The 22,947-nt window shown below is 38.4% G+C and overlaps 1 protein-coding gene across 1 annotated transcript in view; it reads right to left on the reverse strand.

Annotated features, from left to right (window-relative positions):
• Nucleotides 1-22,947, reverse strand: part of FBXL13 (F-box and leucine rich repeat protein 13) — a 204,748-nt gene that overhangs the window by 164,007 nt on the left and 17,794 nt on the right. The window contains exons 2-7 of the mRNA XM_013979811.3: nt 22,321-22,424; nt 21,686-21,776; nt 13,842-13,909; nt 12,516-12,670; nt 10,932-11,041; nt 7,699-7,866 (exon numbers count right to left, since the gene is read on the reverse strand). Of these exons, the coding sequence (XP_013835265.2) occupies nt 7,699-7,866; nt 10,932-11,041; nt 12,516-12,670; nt 13,842-13,909; nt 21,686-21,776; nt 22,321-22,424 (696 nt within the window). The remainder of the gene's footprint in view (nt 1-7,698; nt 7,867-10,931; nt 11,042-12,515; nt 12,671-13,841; nt 13,910-21,685; nt 21,777-22,320; nt 22,425-22,947) is intronic.

The raw sequence follows: 22,947 nt of genomic DNA on the forward strand, positions 1-22,947 counted from the left end.
GCTGTATTCTTGAAAAAATGTAAGGCCTAAAGATCTTTCAGAACCTCATCCCTTTCCTCTTCTGTTTCAGTCAGCACTAGGATTTTTTTTTTAATTATTATAAGTTTACCTTTTATGTCTATTTATCAGTAATTGTTTAGGGATTTGACTGTCACAAGCCAAAGAAATAGCCTGAGGAAAACTTAGATGTTTTTATTCTAGATCTGTACCGTGTTTGTTAACTTTGAATTGGAGTAGCCTAGGATAATTTCTTTTTTTTTTCTTTTTTTTTTTTTTTCTTTTTAGGGCCACCCCTTCAGCATATGGAAGTTTCCAGGCTAGGGGTCAAATCAGAGCTGCAGCTGCTGGCCTATGCCACAGCCACAGCAACACCACCACAGCAACACCAGATATGAATCATGTCTGTGATGTACACCACAGCTCATGGCAATGCCAGATCCTTAACCCACTGAGAGAGGCCAGGGTTTGAACCCCCATCCTCATGGATACTTGTCGTGTTCTTAATTTGCTGCGCCACAACAGGAACTCCCAAGGATAATTTCTGAAATGACATATTCATTCACTTGATAGATATTTTAAAATATTTTGTAGGTTTGTAAATTAGGGGATATAGTAGGAATAAGACATACTCTTAGATAGCCAGAAATGATTTAGTATGTGGATACCATTGAGGTCCTTGACAAGTGACAAAACTTTGTTGAGAAACTGTCTTATTAACTATACAGCTTTCTGTCAACCACTCTTCATTGACATGAAACTGATGGTAATAATATCCTGAAAATGGCTTGCATCGCTATCTGTGGTAGAAATTAATAGCATCTGATATAAATACTCTACATTATGTAGGCAAAATGCCCTTAGAACAGAAAAGGAAGCAAAGGTGAGCATGGATGGCACATTTGAAAAGAAGGTACAGGCGATCAGGAAAACAGGATTGAGGAAGGGGTCAGGGAGTAAGTTGAAGGAGTTCCTAGCTGACGGCATGTATTTTCTCAGTGAAGAAGGATGGAAAGTGAAACTGAAGGGCGTGACACTGGGGGTCTCATATGAAAAGTTGAAGAAGGGTGGTAATGGACTGCTCAGAGTGCAAAATATCATAGATTTGGTGGCTTAAACAGCAAAAGTGTATTTTTCATTGTTCTGGAAGGTGGGAAGTCCAAGATCAAGGTTCTGGCCATCTGGTTCTTGGTAAGAGCTCTCTTCCTGGCTTTTAGATGACTGCCTTCTGGCTGGGTGTTCACCTGGCAGAGAGCTCTCGTGTCTCCGCCTCTTAAATAGGCAACTGCCCTGTTGGATTAAGACACCACCCTTATGACCTCATTTAACCCTAATCATTTTTTCACAGGCCCTGTCTCCAAATACAGTCACATTAGACATTAGGGCTTCAACCTAGGAATGGGGAGGGGAGGACACAAACATTTAGTCCCTAAGCAAGAACCTAAACAATCTCTGTAAGAAATGGAAGGAGGAGACCCACAGAAGGATAGACAGGTGTTGCTTGGAGCCACTGAAGTTAAATGCCACTCGGGTTCAGAAAACCATCAACAGTCTTCCACTCCCAGCCATGATAAGGTAATGGCACCAGACCATCCTTCCCGTCACATACAACTAGAGCAATGGACAAAATACATGAAGCAATAGCTTTTAGATTCTGGACAAGAGTCATCATAACATTGTGATCTCTGAAAAAGGGAAATAAATGTGATGACACTCATGATAGCCCAGACTTTACGCCTGAAGGCATTTATTAGCTGCGGATGAGAGAAAGAGTGCTAGGCAGTCTCATTAGGCCAAGGAGATAGATAATGGGGCTCAAGGATGTTGAGGGTGGTGGCATTTATTGGCAGAGTACTGGGATAGTAGGGGTTATACAGAAAAAAGAGCTTGAGGAGTCTGCATGGAACTCCTTGCATCTTTGACTGCATTCTAAGCAGTGTGTGTGTGCACAAGTGACACTCCATGAGCCTGACTGAAAAATGACTCCCAGGGACAAAACACCTACCAGGAATCTGTAAGCAGAATAACCACAACAGTTCACACAGGACTGGGAAATTTACAGGTTGGGACAAACCAGAGTAGAGACATGTCGTAACACATGGGGCATTCAGCAGGGACCCAGAAAGGTCATGGATAAGACTCAGTTATTCTAGTCTTTTCTTAGCAGAGCTGAGAAAAGATGAAGCTTATTTTCAAGTAAATTAACCAAGCAGAAAAACCAATTTCAACAAAATTCATACAAAATTCACATTCCTCAAAGACAGCAACATAAGGCACTCAACAATGTAACTTACTAAACATCCATCATATAATAAAAAAATTACTATATCTGTAAAGCAGGATTATCTGACACAGCACTTAATCAAGAGAAAAATTTAGAATGTAAACACACAGACAAATTACAGAGACAATAGAACTGATAAATTAGTTCTTTAAAACAGCTTTTATAAAAATGCTCAAGGATTTAAAAGAAAAATGAAAGAGAAGTGGAAAGTTTTTAAATGAACCAAATAAAACTTCTAGAGATGACTGTAACATTTACAGTGAAAAAATTTACTGGGATGACTTCATAGCAGATTAGACACTGCTTTTTTCCCCTAAACAAATACAGTTTAATTATTTTGGATGGAGGCAGTCAACAATAAAAACAAGAAATCTCTACTATAAAACTAGCAAACTGCCACTAATGACCTGCGATTTTTTTTTTTTTTTTTTTTTTTGCTGTATGTTATGAGAAAGCTATCATTTATTGTGCCCTTTCTCTCTGTGTCTCTTTATGAGATGTTTCTAAACTCAAGATTGACTATAGGCATTTTTCCCCTTTCAAGGTAGTTGAAGAAAAAGGAGGTTAACAAAAGCTAGTAAGAATTTCAAAACATGCGAAGTTTATCCTATTTCCAAAATTCAGCAGTATGTTACAGGCCATCTATTACACAAACTTGTTGACTTTTTTTTTTTTTTTTGGCTGTTTTGGTGAATAATACTCTCTTTACGTGATTTATATAGAAGCTAGTGGCTTTTTAAAGACAACTGCACATTTACTGTTCTGAACTTGAAGATATATCAATAAACACTATTCAAAATGAAGCACAGAAAGAAAAAAAAGGCTTAAAAAAATGAACAGGAATTCAGTGACTCATGGGAAAATATTAAGTTGTTTAATATATGTGTGATTGTAGTCCCAGAAAGAAGGAGCCAGAAAAATATTTGAGTAAATAATGGCAGAAAATGTTCCAAATTTGCCAAAAAAAAAAAAAAAAAAAAAAAAAGTATATCTGAGAGTTCAGTGAATCCCAAGAAGGAAAAACACAGAGAAAACTACAAGTCGTCTCGAAGTCAAATTGCTGAAGATTCAGTAATACTTAAAAGCAGCAAGAAAGAAAAAGACACAGGCATGCAAAGGAAGAAAAAACAATATTCCATTGATTTCTCATTTAAAATAATTCAATCCAGAAGACAATAGAATGATATCTTTAAAATGGAATCGATGACATTTTTTAAAAAGCTGTCAGCCTAGAAGTCTATATCTAGTGAAAATATCATTCAGAAATAGAGTAAAAATAAAGACTTTGGGGGAGTTGAGAAAATTAAGCACCAAGAGACCTGTGCTTCAAGAAATGTTAAAGGAGATTCTTCATGCTAAATAATTTCAGGTGAAACCTCAAATCTAAACAAAAAGAAGAATACCAGAATCAACCAATTTGTGGAAAATATAAAATACTTTTTCTCAATTTTTAATTACTTAAAAGATAATGAATCCCTTCCACCACCCTTTCTTTCACTGACTTCTTTCAATCTAATTCAGTCCTAAAGCCAATAGATTGGTCCGAGCAAAGCAGGCATCCACGCCAGGGTGAGGGGGGCAGAAGGGAGCTCCCGTTGGCCCAAAGCAGGGCCTCAGAACCAGGGTGCATAAAGGATGGTATCCACTCAGTGGAGCAGCCTTCCTTGCACAGGATTTTGGAGCCTGAGACAGGTGAGGAGGGTGTCCCCAAGGAGAAATGGCCCACAGTAGAATGTTGGAGCCCCAAGGGAAAAAGGAAGACGAATGAAGAAAGATGGCTCAATGGGGGAGGGGGGGTTGAAGGTCAATGAAGATGGACATCTGTCCAGCTCAAACAGAGACCAAGCAGACTGGGAAAGGCATTTGTTCATATGGAAGGACAATATAGGATGTTGGAGCCTGCAAGGAATGAGGAGGAAGTCCCTTTGGAGGGGCAGCCAGTGTGGCATGTCAGAACCTGAGCAAGATGAGGATGGCGAACCAAGGAAGTGAAACCCTGTATAAGATATCAGGGGCCAAGTGGGATGTGGAAAGTAGTTATACTGGGGGAAGGGGTGACAGGCATCTCCAAAGTGGGGCAGCCTATGCCCAGAGTGCCAGAGCCTGAGTAGGGTAAGGAGGGCATCTACAGAGGAAGGCACTCAGCACAGGGCATGTGAGCCCAATCAAAGCTAGAAAGGCAATTGCACAGGGTAAAAGACAAGTGGCAGAGGCTGTCAGAGCCCAGGCAGCATGGAAGGCCTCAGCATGGCAAGGAATACCAAAGCCTGAGCAGAACCAAGAAGGTACCTTCACAGGGATGGGACAGTGGCAGCAATGTGTGTGAATGCTTACACATGGGGGAGTGATCAAGTAAGTAAATATATGAAGAATAATGAGAGCTGGGATTCTCACTGTTGGAGAAGGACATTGGAAAAGGAGAAAAGGATATGGGAAAGGGGAAAACTAGAAAGAGCCTTGTGGTACTAAATTGGCACTGGAAGTGTCCACATGGCTGTTGAGGTTTTCTGTATATAGATACGTAGATATGGGGGAATGTCTGTATCTGTCTTACAGTCCCTAGTTCTACCTGCTGGGAAGGCATGAGAGAAGTGACACTCCAATGGCCATAGGCTGTTCAACGCTTGGTTTCTATGCATAATTTTCTATTAAAAAGGATTCAGAGAATCCTAGAGAAATGACCTATCCAGGTGGACCAGGAAAAGCACAAGATGAGCCTGGGACGTCATGCTGTGGTATAAAGTGAGGAAATGCTCAAAGGAAGGTAGTTATGCATCCAAGGGCCACCGAAGGCAACTTGAAAGGACTCCCACTGTCTGAATCAGGAAAAATTTGAGTACCAAAATAAATGGTAGTAGTAATGGATTATAACCCATTGAATAAAATAGAAAACCATGAGTCCACACAGACATAAATAAACTAGAAGTTCCCATAGTGGCGCAGTGGAAATGAATTTGGCTAGGATCCATGAGGTGGCGAGTTTGCTCCCTGGCCTTGCTCAGTGGGTTAAGGATCTGGCATTGCCATGAGCTGTGGTGTAGGTCGCAGACACAGCTCAGATCCCATGTTGCTGTGGCTCTGGCATGGGCCTGCAGCTACAGCTCCAATTGGACCCCCAGCCTGGGAACCTCCAAATGCCATGGGTGTGGCCCTAAAGAGACAAGACAAAAAAAAAAAAGAAAGAAAAGAAACAAACAAACTAAAAGTTTGATGAGGAATAGGAATGTTTATGTAACTGTTAAGTTACCTACCCACGAAATGCATATCTATTGCAAAGGGGGCTACTGAATAGTGGAGAAGCCCAGCAGACACCACCTTCATCAATCCATCACAGCCAACATCACTAATCACAGGCAAATCCAAATCCTGAGCCACTGATAGGATGCCATGAGAAGAGCACAGTGTGATGTCAGTGTTATTTCTAACAAAAAGGCAGGACCCGAATCTATTCTTGAGGAAACATAAGACAAGCTCAAATTAAGAGGTCTTCTGCAGTAAAACTGGCCTGATCTTCAAGTTAAGGGAAAGAAAATTATAGAAAGGCCGACTGAAGGAGACGAGGGAGCCATGATAATCAATTGTTCTGGGTGATTCTGGACTGCACCCTTTTGCATTACTGGGACAACTGGGGACACCCAAATTAGGTCTGAGCATTAGGGATTGATGGATAACTATACAAGGATGCCCTAGTTTATAGTAAATACACTGATTGTATTTAGGGGTAATAAGGCAGTATGTCAACAACTTACTTTTAAATAGTTCAGGAAAAGAAGCTTTTATATTGTACTTGCAACTTTTCTGCTTGAGAGTGTTAAAAATTAAAACCATGTGCCGGATAAAATATAATTGACTGTCTAAAGCAAAAATGATAAGTCCAGGTATAGAGTTTTTAAATACATGGAAGTAATCTGCATGGCAATAGTAGCCTGAAGCACAAGAGAGGAAAAATGAAAGCATGCTCTTGTTAGGCTGTTCCATTATTTATGAAGTGGTAAGAAATTAAGGCATAATCTGTAATAAACTGAAAATGCAGCCACTTACAATGTAAACAAAGAAACATTAGCAGTCAACACACAGGAGTTCAAGGACAAAAAAGCAGCTGCATAAGTGTAGGAAGGAGTGTGTTATGGGTTAGAAAAACAGCTAAGAATGACAGTAATAGGACACAAGAAGAAATAATTAGGGCAATAGTAATAGACTTTGTTCCATAAATCTTTAAGATTTCTCTCTGCAAAAGATTTCATGAGCAAAATTGAAAGCAAATATCAAGTATGGAGGGGAGACCTCAAGTACATTCCAGGCAAAGAGTTAATACTACCAGCATATAAAGAGCTCTTACAAACTGTAAGAAGATTATTTACATTTAAAGACAAGCAAGAGGAGTTCCCTTTGTGGCTCAGTGGAAACAAATCTCACTAGTATCCATGAGGACGTGGGTTCAATCCCTGGCCTCACTCAGTGGGTTAAGGATCTAGCATTTCTGTGAGCTGTGGTGTAGGCCAGCAGCTACAGCTCCAATTCGACCCCTAGCCTGGGAAGCTCCATATGCCATGGATGTGGCCCTAAAAATATAAAAAATAAAAAAATTTAAAAAAATAAAAACAAGAAGATACAAACAGGTAATTCATAAAGAAGAAACAGTGGACAAAAATACCCTCAATCTAACTACATGCTATACATAAAATGCATGATTAGATATCAGTATAGAGATAGATACCTTGTTCCCCAAGTAACTTGAGCTTAATTCTCTATATGTAGATGGATAGATTTAATGTATGGGATTTTATAATGTAAAGCTGCCATGAACCAGAATAAGGTAATGCTTTACCATTTATCAGATAGTTCCACAAAGTAGAAATTACTTATCTGTCAAAATAGCACAGAATATAACCAGTAGTTGGAACTATGGAACATATATTTCAGAGGTCAATTCAGTGAGATGCAAGATATAGAGACATGATTCTTATTTTTATGAATTTACAATCTAAGGGAAAAAGATGATATGCCTAAATATTTAACTAATTGAAAGCTAAAATATGACCAAGCCCTTATTACCTTCCAGAATGTAGGTATAAAGTTAAGATTAAAGGATTGGGGATTGGCGATAAAAAGGTAAGCAGTGGGGGGTAAAAATCTGTTGCACCTTAAATGACAACACGTGCTTGTAGGAGGAAGGAAGGAAAAACATTCCTTTTATTCTTACTATAGCTTTAATGTCTCCATTTATGATTGTTATAATTTGCTCACAGCCATCCAAATGGATGACTTCCAAAAAAATGAGACCACCCAAAGCTAGTTGTAAAAAATATTTTCCTTCAAAATATGGCTTCCATCATCCATGCAAATTTCATAATAAACCACTCTTTAAACAAACATTATGAAAATAACTAGTTAAGACGTTATGAATTCATACGTACCTGTAATATTGCTCTTTTGGGTAACTGTGAAATGTCAAACGCAGGAATCTCATCCACAAGAAAGACTTCAGATATATCTTGTTTAGGACAAATGGATTCTTCTTTAGCACTTACTTTTAATTTTAACTTGCTTCTCCATTTTCTTAATTGAAGTTCATGCTTTAACATCTGCCATGAAAATAGTTTACAAATTCCATGGAATTTTTGTAAGGATTATATATATATCACAGTGCTTGACCCAGTGATAGCACCAGTTAAACATTATTTCTTATCATCATTGTCATTACAAAAATTATTATCCAGACCACGTTTAATATTCTCAGAACCACAGCGCATTATAGATCATTTCCACTGCTTGTCATGCAGCATTGGTACAGATCGTCACCTTGAAGATGTGGTCCATCCTTCTCTTTTAGAGGTAAAGAAGCTGACACCCTCAAATTCAAGGTTCTGGTATGACAGAACTACTCTTTGGGGCATAGAAGGGAGAGGGTTAGTATGGGGATATAGGAAGAGTCAGAAGGAAGGAATTTGGAACCCTGCCTGATATATCATTACAGGAAGTCCCCCATTTTAACTTTCAGTACATTCCTGAAAACTGCATAATCAAGAAAAATCCTTAAGGATAAATAAATGTTTTACACACAGACACACACATACATTTTTGGTATAACATGTTTAGGGTAAATAAGCATTGCACACACACATTTTTGGTGTAACATGTGGGAGCCTAAGGAAGAGCACACATTGGAGACCTAGCACTCAGAAGTGATTCCTGCCGCTCCTCCCAGCAGACACCTGCCATTCTCACTCTGCTCAAGTGATTATAGTCTTATCATTAGGCCAAGAGGTCACACAGATAAAAGAAAACATTTTCTCTAATACTCAATTAACTATTTCATATATATCTATATTAAGGATAGTACTATATATCATACATATCAACTACTACAAAACGGTATGCTCAGTGTATGGGGATGGTTAAGAGAACAGTACTGCCTGATCTTGGGAACATTCAGTTTAAAGGGATGTGAAAGGGGCAGCCTGGTTGTACAGTTCCCTTTTCACCATTAGACAATCCATGACCAGGCTTGGGCACCAGGTCAAAAACATTAGCTTAGTACAAGAAGTGGTGGAAAACACAGAATGACCAGACTAAAACAGTGATACCCAAAATATAACTGTTTAACTGGTAACATTGAAAATGTGGTCCACAAAAGGCACATGCTAGAGGGCATCCTGTAAGAACACCAGTTCAGTACCAGTGGATGATCAATTTCTAGCGAGCAAGAAGAATTGATGCTCAAAGCTCTAGAGAGCTTTATGCATCTCAGTCTCCTCCACAGACTCTAGCACTGTTTCAAGCTTTATATGAGTCATAAATTTTTGCCTGCTCTCTTGGTACATATACAGTATCATCAATGTCAACATCTGAGCCAATCTGGTGTGAGAGGCATTGATCCTCCCCTCCACAGGGCAACCACAAAAGAGGGGGGCTTAATTTCTTCCTATTTTTCTCTTTCCTATTTATCCCAACTTTGCATTTCAAAGAGTATTAACAAAACAGTACCTACTAGATAATATAACTTCAAAAAATTCCAGCCACATTTCTATTTCTGATTCTAGTAGTTACTGTGAATATTCTAAAACATTAAAGGATAACAAACTTTACTAATAGCTTAAGCAAACTAGAAGGTTTTTTTGTTTGTTTGCCATGCCCATTGCATGCAGAACTTCTTGGGCCAGGGATCAAACCTGCACCACGGCAGCAACCTGAGCCACAGCAGTGACAACACTAGATCCTTAACCCACTGCACCACCAGGAAACTCTGAGCCAGAGATATTTTTAAATTTGCAGGAGTTAGCTTAGATCCTCTATTTTGACTGTTTTCATTCCTAGTGGGTGTCCCAGTTAAGAATGATGCTTTAAATTTAGTGACTTGTTAGTTAAAAAAATAATTTAGTATTAAGATTATAATTTATTAGTAATTCCTGTTGTGGCTCAGCAGGTAAAGAACCCGACTAGTATCCATTAGAATGAAGGTTTGATCCCTGGCCTTGTTCAGTGTGTTAAGGATCCAGTGTTGCTGCAAGATGCAATATAGTTTGCAGATGTAGCGTGGCTGTAGAGAAGGCTAGTAGCTGCAGCTCCAATTCGACCCCTAGGCTGGGAACTTCCATATGCTGCAGGTGTGGCCGTAAAAAAAAAGAAAAAAAAGATTATAATTTATTACACTGAATGTTGAAAGAGAATAAATAGCAATTTAATCTTATCTAGAAAATATACATTTATTCTCTTTATCATTTATTTCTCTATTATAATCATATCAAAGTTTCCCTTCCACTTTATTTTTTAATTTTTTATTAAAGTATAGTTGATTTTCAGTATTCTGTCAGTTTCTGCTATATAGCAAAGTGACATATTTTTTCATATTATCTTCCATCATGTCCTATCACAAGTGATTGGATATAGTTCACTGTGCTATACAGCATGACCTCATTTCTTACCCATTCTAAGTGTCTCTTCCACTTTAGACGTCTATATCCATCTAAATGGATTCTTAGTGTCTTTATCAATAAATTTAAATGAAATGTTAAAAAGATTTTTTTCCTTGATGTCCATAGCTTAAATGAAACAACAGAATTTTTTTATTGTTATTTCTCCAATACAATTTTTTTCTACTGTACAACATGGTGACCCAGTTACACATACGTGTATACATTCTTTTTTCCCACATTATCATGGTTCGTCATAAGTGACTAGACATAGCTCCCAGTGCTACACAGCAGGATCTCATTGCTAATCCATTTCAAAGGCAATAGTTTGCATCTATTAACTCCAAGCTCCCACCCACCCCACTCCCTCCCCCTCCCCCTTGGCAACTACAAGTCTATTCTCCAAGTCCATGATTTTCTTTTCTGTGGAAAGGTTCATTTGTGCCTTCTATTAGATTCCAGATATAGGTGGTATCATATGGTATTTGTCTTTCTCTTTCTGACTTACTTCACTCAGTATGAGAGTCTCTAATTCCATCCAACATGATTTGTTAGGAAATATTTTGGGTAGCTGTGGTAAAATTTAATTATTAAGCCAAAAGAACAAGGACCTCCTGAAAAGCATGTAATATTCAGGGTTTTAGTATTTCTCCATACATAACATCATTATATGAGGCAACAGCAATGTAACAGCAAAATTCAGTTTTTAAAAAAATTAAGTTTCCAATATTCCATACCAGCTCATTTTCTCTCTTTTTATTCTTATATCTTGCTTTATCCCTCCATTTATTTAGGATAATTATCAGCTTGCAGCACTGGAACATTTGTTGTATCCGTAGTAATTTATCTGAAGAAAATGTATTAGATTAAGGTATATAGTTAAAGCTGTTTCCAAAAAACAGTGTTTAACACTCTATCATGTTTATAATATGAACCAATGTGTCATCTAATAGTTTATAAAATAAGATGTAATAGATGTAATAGAATGTCAAGATATATATCTTTTAATAACAAATCTGTTCTTTATAAAACCACAAGTTTCAAATACTCACAGATATATAATCATAAGGTAGTATTCTGATTTAAAGTAACCTATGATTAAATACATTGCCCCATGTATATATTTTTTAAGTTGGGGTCCAAAGCTCAAACACAGGGGCCAGGCCAGGAAGGAGGATGATTAAGGCAGGCCTGGGGACAGCATTCTTAGCTACAGTTAATTGTTTCCTCTCAGAAATAGAGGCCTACAACCCTTATGTTAAAACCTTTCAGAGGGTCCAACAGAGCCCATCAAAAGGAAATGATTCTGTGATTCATGGTAGCTACAAACTGATATCTAGTGAGCTGGATAAAATCTAAGCAAAAGGCTGGAGTTCTGTATCCCTGCTCCTAAGAACGCATACACTATCTACTCGTTACAACTATCAAGGGTTCAAGAAAAAGAAAATTATTTTTCTATAAGTTTTCTCAGGTATTCATTAAGTGAAATATCTATAAAGAATGAAGAGCTCTTTGAATTCCTCCTGTGGCACAGTAAGTTAAAAATCCAACTGCATTAGCTCAGTTCGCTGCAGAGACACGGGTTTGACCCCTGGGCCTGGTGCAGTGGGTTAAAGGATCCATCACTGAGACAGCTTCAGCAGGTTGCAGCTGTGGCTCTGATTCAATCCCTAGACCAGGAACTTCCATACGCCATGGTGTAGCCATTAAAAAAAAAAAAATAGGAATGGAAAGCTCTTTATAAAATATAATCACTTTCGATATATACATATATATGTATATACACACCAACTCTATTATGTAAAAAAGTTAATAGTGTATTTATTTATACATCACACAAATACATATAGAATTTTATTTTATTTTTATTTTTAATTTTTTTTAGGGCCACGCCTGCAACATGTGGAAGTTCCCAGGCCAGGAGTCAAATCAGAGCTATAGCTGAGGCCTATGCCACAACCACAGCAAAACCAGATTCCAGCCAAATCTATGAACTCAGCTCACAGCAACGCTGGATCCTTAACCCTCAGCGAGGCCAGGGATCAAACCCACATCCTCAGAGACAATGTTATGTCCTTAACCTGCTAAGCCACAGTGGGAACTCCTAGAATTTTATTTTAAATATGCCTGTTTTCTAGTATACTAAAACCTTTGAGACAAATCTCATTAAATATTTTAAATTAGTGACTTCACATTTCATGATAAGTCTCTAGCCATGAAAAATAATAAATTCTCTGGTAGAAACTATGTTTAATTGTTAAGTCTGTTGAAACTTTGGCTACATGAAAACAAAAACCTATTGCTACTATGCAAGGATTTACTTTTTAGTTGTTCTTTTTGAGCTTTCACATAAGAGTGCCAGTGACGAAATACATATCTTTGAAGTCTGAAATTGTAATACTCTGCTGCTTTTTCCATTTTTTCAGCCAGAGGATCATCTTCATTTATAGGAGGTATTGTTCTCTCTCTCCATGTGCTATAGGAAGAAAATGCAGAAGCAATATTTTGATATTACAGCAACACATTAGTAAATAAATTGAGAGGGAGAAATAATACACTGGGCCTCTTTTACCTCTTCAAAAACCATGACATGAAATAATTTGTGAAATTATTTTAATTTTTATTTATAGCCAGTCCTTGCATTTCCTTGAAGCTTATACTTCCTCGTCTACATTTCTAAAGCCCAGAAAATTTTGAAATCCAATTTTTTTCATAACCTATTTTCTTCAAATTTATTTATTTTTAAATTTTTTAACGCCCTGGCCCCAGCTCTCTGCGGGCCCCCAAGGACCCTGGCAGGTGCGGCCTCCTGGCACTGCACCTCCACCATCTGCCGGAGGTGTCCCCAACGCCACCAGCTGCCGCCGCCACCGGCCCCTGTGACCCATACCTATTTAGAGGCAACAATGAGACATGACCTAAACAAATCTTGCATCCAAACCTTTCTGAATCTGGCACGTGGCTGTTGATAGTCTTTCTTCATTTCACTTAGTAAAAATACACCTATATGTTTCACTGTAGAAATACTAGGATGTTCAGATATGCTTGATTCCAACGTGCATCCCAGACACAGCTGAAGATGTTATATACTGTACACAGTATGTACAGACATTACCCTTCTAAAATTTAAAGAAAAAAAAAAAGGAGAAATTCCCAGTGTGGCTCAGTAGGCTGAAGATCCAGTGTTGTCTCTTGTGAGGATGTGGGTTCAATCCCTGGCCTCACTTAGTGGATGAGAGAACCAGTGTTGCTGTGGCTGTGGCATGGGTCTCAGCTGCAGGTCCTATTTGAGCCCTGGCCTGGAACCTCCATATGCTGCAAGTGCAGCCCTAAAAAGGGGTAGGAGGGCTCTAGATTCCTAAATATGCCTGGTTTAAGGGCTTCAGATCAGGAGATTGTGGACCTACACTTTCGATTTTGAAATTCTATTGAAAAAAAAAAAAGAGAGAGAGAAAGTGATACCTCAAAGAAATAAAGAACACCTTTTAACTAAGTAAAAGCTGATGAAACAGAAAAGAAATACATAATAGAGAATGGTGGAAATGAGATTAAATAGGTAAAATCAGCACCCTGGCCAAGAGTGAGTTGTCCTTCATGTGGAGAATGTCAAGAATAAGTACACCAAGAGGAAGAAATCGAGTTCTTACTAAAAGTGGGTCTTCAGTAAACGTCCGGCATAAAAAGTACACGCTTTTATCATTAATTCTGGAGTCACCTAAAATATAGAAAGAAATGAAATGACAAACATTAGAAAGAAATGGAATGCACAGGCTACCTCTGGAAGATACACAAGAGAAAGAGAACACTGACTGCAGCTAGGGAGCAAAATTAGGCAGCAAGGAGATAGGAACAGACGAGAAGAACCACATACCATTTATAAGTGTGGAAATTTTATTGTATATGCCCATTATGTTTTATTAAGTTAAAATCACAGGAGAAATTCTCCCCATTATATTGCACTCCCTTTAAAGCATTTTAAGGTAAGTACTGTGGCATTATTATTATTTTTTTTTTGTCAACTATATTGTTAGGGGCGTAGAGTTGTGGGTTGGCTGGTCACTATTTAACTGAATGATTTTGCCTTCTTAAGAGTAGAAAATGAGATTCTCTGTTAAAAAAAAAATACAGGGAGTTCCCGTCGTGACGCAGTGGTTAACAAATCTGACTAGGAACCATGAGGTGGTGGGTACGATCCCTAGCCTGGCTCAGTGGGTTAAGGATCCGGCGTTGCCGTGAGCTGTGGTGTAGGCTGCAGATGCAGCTCGGATCCTGCATTGCTGTGACTCTGGTGTAGGCCGGCAGCTACAGCTCCAATTAGACCCCTAGCCTGGGAACCTCCATATGCCGCGGGAGCGGCCCTAGAAAAGACAATAAATAAATAAATAAATAAATAAATAAATAAATAAATAAATAAAAAGTCTTAAAAAAAAAAAATACAGGATGGCCTCACTTGCCAAGCAGATATAGGAAAACCACATAAATTAAAAGACAATGGAATATGTTGAAGGAGATGCAAACTTATCATTCGAAACTATGCACAATAACACACCTTAACATAAACAACTATCCTGGGATTGCTGAAGTTGCCTATGCCTTCTGTACATCTTTAAAGAGTAGAGATATTATGTTACCCTATTAGTACATACACATGGCTACAGTTAAGTGCTAGTAGTGTATGTTTTTCTCCTACGCCTGGTTTACTATATATAGCAAACCTATGTTCACATCTGCTGAGCATAGAGATAAATTTGGTTCCAATATATACCAATAGCTTAGAATTCTGAACTTTACTTTTCTAAGTCAAACATTTTTCTTTTACACATCGCTATGAATGCTTTGTCCACAGATATGGCATAAACATGCTAATCATGTGATTTACTTCAGGCCTACAACAAAGTCCCATGGCCTCCCAATATTCTGCCTCACGTTCAATGGCATTTGGAAATTCTTGCTTTTGACGGGGATTACATGCAAGCTATGTTTGTCGTGAGGGGAGAATATCAATTATTAAAGTCATTTTTTACTAAATTCTATCTTTATGAGGCAAAGGAATCCAGACAGGTAAAGGAAGAGTCTTGGGGGTGTCGGGGGAGAAGCACAGCCCCATAGATTGTGGGTCTGAACCTGTGGAAGAAGAGACTGCAGGCAAAATCCAAAAGAACTGTTCCTACGAGGTGCACAGTGCTATTGGTACAACAGAAAACAGGAAAGGCATTCCCCCACTTCCACACAGCACACATAGCCCAGTGCCATAAAATTTCATATTACTTTAAATTGTGAAAATCTGAAATCATGTGCTATAAAAATATTACTCAAGTTTGACATTATGCCAAGTTCTGAAATAATGCAGTCTCTCCAATTAATATTTTATCATGGAGCACTTCATTTCAAAACTGGTGGGAAAATGAATGGAACGTTTAAATTCTTGCCACCCAGTGATGCTATTTTTTTACATGTAAATAAATGTGGTCTTAGTCTTGAAGTGCCAATTTGACTTATTAGAGGTCTTTATAAAAGTTCTCTTTTTCAAACTGTCTGACCAACGGGTATGTTTTGAGTTGAGCAAGAAATCCAGAGAAAGGAGCACTTAAGTCAAATCCTTACGATGCCAAACCAATTGCAATTAATTGGTTGGGATTTTAAGGAGAAACCAACCTCTTGTGTTATGAAGATAGGGACTCAGAGCAGTGAAATTTGGGATGCTACTAGCATAGTTCTCTTTGTATCGTAGTCTGAGGAAACATGGGAAAATTTTCTAATAAATGAAAAGATAAAATGAAATGTCATTATAAATCATCAATGCTAACTTACTAATAGATACTGAATTTTTGGCTCTTCAATGTTAGTAGTAATTGGTCCCATTAAATTTTTAACTTTGTAAGATACTCACTTTATTATGTGTGAGAAAATGGATGCTTTTAAATAATGTCTTTAGAAAAAGGTTTTAGTTCTATAATATTTGACATACCCAGTATAATATTAGTCATTAACATCATTATAATTTCTGGAGTTTAGCATATTATAATTTTTTCTTCTGGTGAGCAGTTACTTTTATTTTTTTTCCTCAGTTAATCCTTGAGTCAAGAATTTTTTTTTTCTTTTTTGCCTTTTCTAGGGCCACTCCCGCAGCATGTGGAGGTTCCCAGGCTAGGGGTCTAATCGGAGCTGTAGCCACCGGCCTACACCAGAGCCACAGCAACGCCAGATCCGAGCCACATCTGCGACCTACACCACAGCTCACAGCAATACCGGATCCTTAACCCTCTGAGCAAGGGCAGGGATTGAACCCGCAACCTCATGGTTCCTAGTCAGATTCGTTAACCACTGAGCCACGATGGGAACTCCCAATAAATTATTTTTAGGGGTTGCTGTTGTGGCTGAGCAGGTTAAGAGCCCAGTGTAGTCTCTGTGAGGATTCAGGTTTGATCCCTGGCCTCACTCAGTGGGTTAAGGATCTGGCATTGGTGCAAGCTGCAGCATAGGTCACAGCTGTGGCTAGAATCCAGTGTTGTGTGGCTGTGGTGTAGGCCAGCAGCTGCAACTCTGATTTGACCCCTCGCCTGAGAAATTCCACATGCCACAGGTGTGGCCATAAAAAAGAAAAAAAAGATATATTAAATTGTCTCAATTAATGTTTCACCAATCTCAAAAGAAAAGGAATACTTTTGCAAACCAGCAAGGATATAGACTGTGATTATCTTGTTTAGGGCCTAAGATCTGTCTGCTTCTCCAAAATTATTAAAACCCCACACCTTAGGTTCTTAAAGTTAAGTTTCTTTTTTCATCATTAAACTTTTTTTTTTTTTACACCAGTAAGACTTTTTAAATTCACATCTTTCATTTAGATTTTAGGGTTTTGTTACACAGTGCTCTCTCTGCTGGCATCATTTTAAAAGTTGTGTAAGGGAATGATCTCCAGGACATATTGAGTAAGAAAAGCAAGAAGCAGAAGGCTATGTGTAGTCTGCTACTTTACTGTAAGTCAAAGGGGGAGTTGCCTTTGTGGCTCTGTGGGTTAAGAACCCGATGTAGTGTCTGCGAAGAGTTCCCATCATGGCTCAGCGGAAACGAATTCGAATAGCATCCATGAGGACTCAGATTCCATCCCTGGCCTCACTCAGTGGGTTAAGGATCTGGCGTTGCTGTGGCTGTGGTATAGGCCAGAAGCTACAGCTTTGATTCAACTCCTAACCTGGGAACCTCCATATGCTGCAACCCTAAAAAAAACAAACAAAAAAAAACCAAACAAAACAAACAAAAAAAAAAAACAGAAGAAAAAGAAGTCAAAGTGGGGAGGATACAGTGTATTTCCTCATTTTTTCAAAAGTAGCAATGGAGCCATAAACCAAAAACTGCTAAAATTTGTTTCCTAAAGAAAGGGATGAAATAGAGTGGACAAAGAGACAGGAAAGAAAGCAATACTTCTCTGAATACTCCTCATTTCATTGTTTTGATTTTTCTGTCCTGTAATGTTATAAATAATTGAAAAAAATAATTATATAAAAAAATGGACATCAATACAAAAAATTACTTTAGGAGTTCCCTGGTGGCCTAGTGGTTAAGGACTTGGCATTGTCACTGCTGTGGCTCAAGTTCAATCCCAGGCCCGGGAACTTGTGCATGCTGAGGGCACAGCCAAAACAGAAAAGAATTATTTTAGGTAATAAAAATTATTATTTAATGAAAATACTTGGTAGGATATATATATCTTAAAGGCAAAAAGAATTACATAATTTTCTCAAATGCTCTCCGTAGTTGTATGGTTAGTGGTTTTATGATATTGTAATTTCAAAATTATTATGTGAGTATTGTAGGATGAAACTAATAAGCAATTACTTTAATGTCTGTAAGAATCAAGCTTCATTAAAAGCGAGTCAAGGAGACCATGGGTGCCCCCTGATGTGATGCACTAGGAGGAACCCAACACTCCGCCCCTCTGCAGTATTCTTGTCACCAGAGGAAAAAAGGGGAAAAAAGAACCAGAAAATCAAGCTTGTAGATGTAACTTGCAGGAAGTATAAGAAACAGAACAAATGAAAGGATTCCAGAGTAAATGAGCATATGGGACATTTTACATGACAGATGATCTGGCTTTTTTTTTTCCCCTAATAAATAATTGCCATGGGAAAAAAGAAGACAAAAAACAAGAGTACATAACAAACGAGTGTAATGTGTGGGCCCTGTATGGGTTCCCCCTTAACATATGTAAAAAGTAATTTTTTAGGCAATTTGGAAAACTTGAATATGAAGTAAATATGGATACTATATATATATATATATATACACACACACACACACACACACACACACGCACACACATATACACATATATATATAAATGTAATCAGCACTAGATTATCTTCAGGAATTGTTGCTCCTTTCATGACGTTTCATAGACAATGGCACTGTGCTATGTTCTCTGAAAATGCCATTTCTTGTTAAAGATGCACACTGAGGTGTTTACTGGTAAAGTAATACAGTTCCTGAGATTTACTTTCTAATACGCCACCAAAAGGGGGGAGGGGAGAATAATAAACAAGATTGGCAATTTGTTGATGATTGTTTAAGCTGAATGAAGGGGGATCATTATATACTCTCTACTTCTGAGTTATGTTTACAATTTTCTACAATAAAAGGATGTTTTAATGTTATAGATGCCTTTTCTTCTCATAATTAGTGAGGCCATCTAAGGATATCATTTCCTAAGAAATGAGAATCAAGTTTGTGAAGTTAGCTTCTGCCTTACAATGGTTGATTCTTTCATCTTGGGACACACAGTTAAATTGTCTTTCTATCTACTGTTATGAGAGCAGTTTCTTTCTTTTTTCTTTTCTTTATGGCTGCACCCGAAGCACATGGAAGTTCCCAGGGTAGGGTAGAATCAGAGCTGCAGCTGTGGTCTACACCACAGTCGTGGCAAAACCCTATCCCAGTCCCCACCTGCATCTGCGGGGATGCTGCAACTTCAGCAATGACTGATCCTTAATCCACTGAGCAAGGCCAGGGATCAAATCCACCTCCTCACAGAGACATCGGGTCCTTAGCCTGCTGAGTCACAATGGGAACTCCTCTATTATTTTTGTTGTTGTTGTTAACCATTTGGCTTATAGTTTCCTGTATTCAATCTTCTCTGTTTGCACAAATAGAAACAATATATATATTTATAAATAGGGCTATATACAGGTTCTCTTTGCTGTGCAGGACTGCATAATAAGAGGCCATAAAAATGACTGTACACTGGAACCATGCAAAGCAATCTTAATAATCCATATGGAAAATTACAATTGTTTGTGACCTTAAGCGTTTTATCAAAACATTTAAAACTCTCTGCCTGGTGGTTATAAATGTGTAGGACAGAAAATGGTGGGGGAGGGGACAAAGCTAATTACTTAGTATTTTTTTTTTTTTTTTTTTTTTTTTTTTTGCCTTTTCTAGGGCCGCTCCCACAGCATGTGGAGGTTCCCAGGCTAGGGGTCTAATGGGAGCTGTAGCTACCAGCCTACACCAGAGCCACAGCAACGTGGGATCTGAGCCGTGTCAGTGACCTACACCACAGCTCACAGCAACATCGGATCCCCAACCCACTGAGCAAGGCCAGGGATCGAACCCGCAACCTCATGGTTCCTAGTTGGATTCATTAACCACTGCGCCACGATGGGAACTCCTACTTAGTATTTTTTAATTTAAACTGTTAGAAGCGTTGAGGATTAAACTGTCTTATTTCTTTTCTCTCTGAGAGTGAAGGAGAAGTGAATTAATCTATCTGACTGAGGTCGAGCCCTCTAAGCAATCTTAGGCACCTAGACATTTATGTTTTGCAAAATCGTGTCTAGTTTCTCTTTTTTCTAACTTATGGGCACATTTTCTATGCCTGTGAATTGTCATACTCCTTTGTAAATATGGATCAGCTTCCAATATTTTGCACATTTAATGTCATGAATTCCTTTTCTAGTAAAACTGTAGATTTGAACTGCTGTGATGGCTCTTAGAATTCTATGCAATTTTTTTTCTTTTTTGGCTGTACCCATAGCATATGGAAGTTCCTGGGCCAGAAACGGAATCCGAGCCGCAGCTGGATCTGTGCCACAGCTGTAGCAACACCAGATCCTCAACCACTGCATGGGGCCAAGGATCAAACCTGTGCACCACAGACAACGCTGTGCAAACTTTTAAAGATTCTCTATAAGCTTCTAGCTAGACATTGGACACAATCTGATCATGTTTTATAAGGTCATTTGCAAAATAGCAACAGTGTTTATCCCTCTAGATCACTGGTACTAATAAATGTAGTATCTTATAGCAGTGGCCTTCAAGGTCTTTTCATGCGACATTAAACTTACCACAGAACTATTCTAGAGAGTAAGGGGTGAGGAGGGAAGAACCAAGAACCCCATCCCTGGGTGTCCCCTCCCCAGCTCCTGAGGTTGCCCCCAAATACCTCCAAGAACACAGGTATCTCCACTCTATAGTGGATCAAAATTGCACGGTTGAAAAAGCCATTAAGATACATGGACCAGGATGCAGATCAATGGTGATCAATCATGAGGGTTCTTCCCAGTGTATTGTTGCCTCAGAATCACCCCAGGCTTAGCAGAAACATCCCCATCCCTCTATTTCTGTCTCTGTTATAGACCGCTGATGAGAATCCAGTGTTACTCTCCACTCATCCTTCTAAATGATGCTTCAGATCGTTCCTGGCTCTTATCACCCACCTTGACCATGGCTTTGATTACACTTTTTTTTTTTTTTCAAGGGCTCAACTTCACCAGCAACTCTGGAGCCCTGCCTGCTCTCACTGAGACACCAGCCTGGGATCTAGAGGTATCACACATGGTCCTACAGACATCTAATTTGTATTGCTGTTTCTCTCCCCTCATGCCTTTTGCTATTTTAGCTTCTCTTAGATAACACAGTCTTTGTTCCTAAAGTCTCCATATCCTGAATTACTTCCTTGCCCTCTTTATAAAATCAAAACCAGCTGTTGGAGCCAGTTGTTCCTTTCATTAAGTTGGTCTGGCTTTTAAGTTAGGTCTCATGAATGGTTTGACCATATCTTTATGAGCATAATTCTTGGGCAGATGGCAGAGAGAATGGAGGGGGATGGAATAAAGAGGAAGTAGCTTAGAAAGGAAAGAAAATATCCTCCTTTAAAGTTTTCTATAATGCTATTTTTATCATTATAAAGATGCAAGAGAGGAGGAGGAGGGGAAAGCGAGAAATTTAATAGATTTTATCAAAAAGAGAAAGAAAAAATGCCTGTCCAAATGCTTCTTGGAAATTTGGGGAGGTTACTATGAGTGGGAGATTATTAATGGTGTGCGAGTGTGTGTGTGTGCACGTGTGTGTAGTGTGTGATGTTCCTTCACTTTTCTGAGTGCTCCCAATTTCAAAAACAATCTGACCTTACTGCTCATGAAATCTAAAATCTATCTGAAAGTTCCTATCCTAACTTAAGATGTGTGGTATAGAATGTTTGATTAATAATACTAACCAGCTGATCATCCAGTCCAAAAAGTTGTTCCAGGTAAGTTTCAGATAGTCTTCGAATTCTTGGTTTTGTTGATGGATCAATGCACATATCCCTTTAATAAAATCATAAAATGCAGTCAAAAATTCATTTCATTTCATAGTAATTAGTTCCATAATTAGACCAGTGATATTAATGGGTGGAGGGGTAAGGAAAGGGAAGGAAGAACACTTCCTCTTGGAAGAGGATGTCAGAATCACCTGAAGGGCTTTTTCAGACTACCACCCCTCAAGATTCTGCTGTGCTCCCCAAGAGGGCATGCCTTCCTGTCCTCATCCTCAACTTGAAATAAACTGCCATTTGAGCACATATTGTTGATGAGAATGTGCTCTGTTTATAAGAATCAGTGGGGAGGAATTTCCCTTGTGGCACAGTGGTTTAAAGATCCAGCTGTGGCACAGGTTCAGCCCCTGGCCTGGGAACTTCCATATGCTGAGTGTGAAGCAAAAAAAAAAAACAACAAAAAAAAACTATGGAGGGATTCTTTAACAATCTTAAGGTTGAAAACATTCATTACTAAGACCTTTTTGATACGATGCAGTGAGTGTTTTACCTTCCACATAAAATATCCCTGCATCATAAATCAAATCAGTACTTACCAGAGAAGACTTTCAAGACCATTTTCCATAATGGCAGTGATCATTTCCTCTAAATACCTCAGGGGGTCCTCAGGACATGTAACGAGTATTCCACATAACAGGGCCTGGGAAAAATGAAATGGAATCAGCATTTCTGGATTTGCATGTTCTTACTAAACAACAGGTAGACTTTCTCTCAATTACAAAGTCAATCTGACAGTTTTTTAAGTAAACCTACTTTATAGATACCCCTCTGTATTTATTCAGTGTTATCAAATAGCCAAAACAAAATGCAATTTACTTTTACTCTTAAAAAAATCCGTTGTAAATGGCAACAGAGTCACCAAAGAGTGTTTTGCGTTATGTGAGGAGTACTTTGCAGTCCAATCAAAGACATAGTTGGGACTATCTTAAATCAATGGTTTCTACCCTTTTTAAATGAGGAACTCTTTTATGGAGGTATAGTTGATTTACAGTGTTAGTTTCCAGTGTGCAGCAAAGTGTTTCAGTTGCATGTATAAATATGTGTGTATATGCATAAATATACATAATATTATATATTCTTTCTCATATTCTTTTCCATACAGTTTAATACAGGATATTGAATATAATTCCTTATATGGTAGGACTTTGTTGTTGATCTCTTTT

This window comes from Sus scrofa, chromosome 9 (genome assembly GCF_054392235.1).
Source record: "Sus scrofa isolate SSC_HxYL_T2T_F1_AM1 chromosome 9, Sscrofa_HxYL_maternal_Yorkshire_Landrace_v2.0, whole genome shotgun sequence".
In the NCBI taxonomy this organism is placed as follows: Eukaryota; Metazoa; Chordata; class Mammalia; order Artiodactyla; family Suidae; genus Sus; species Sus scrofa.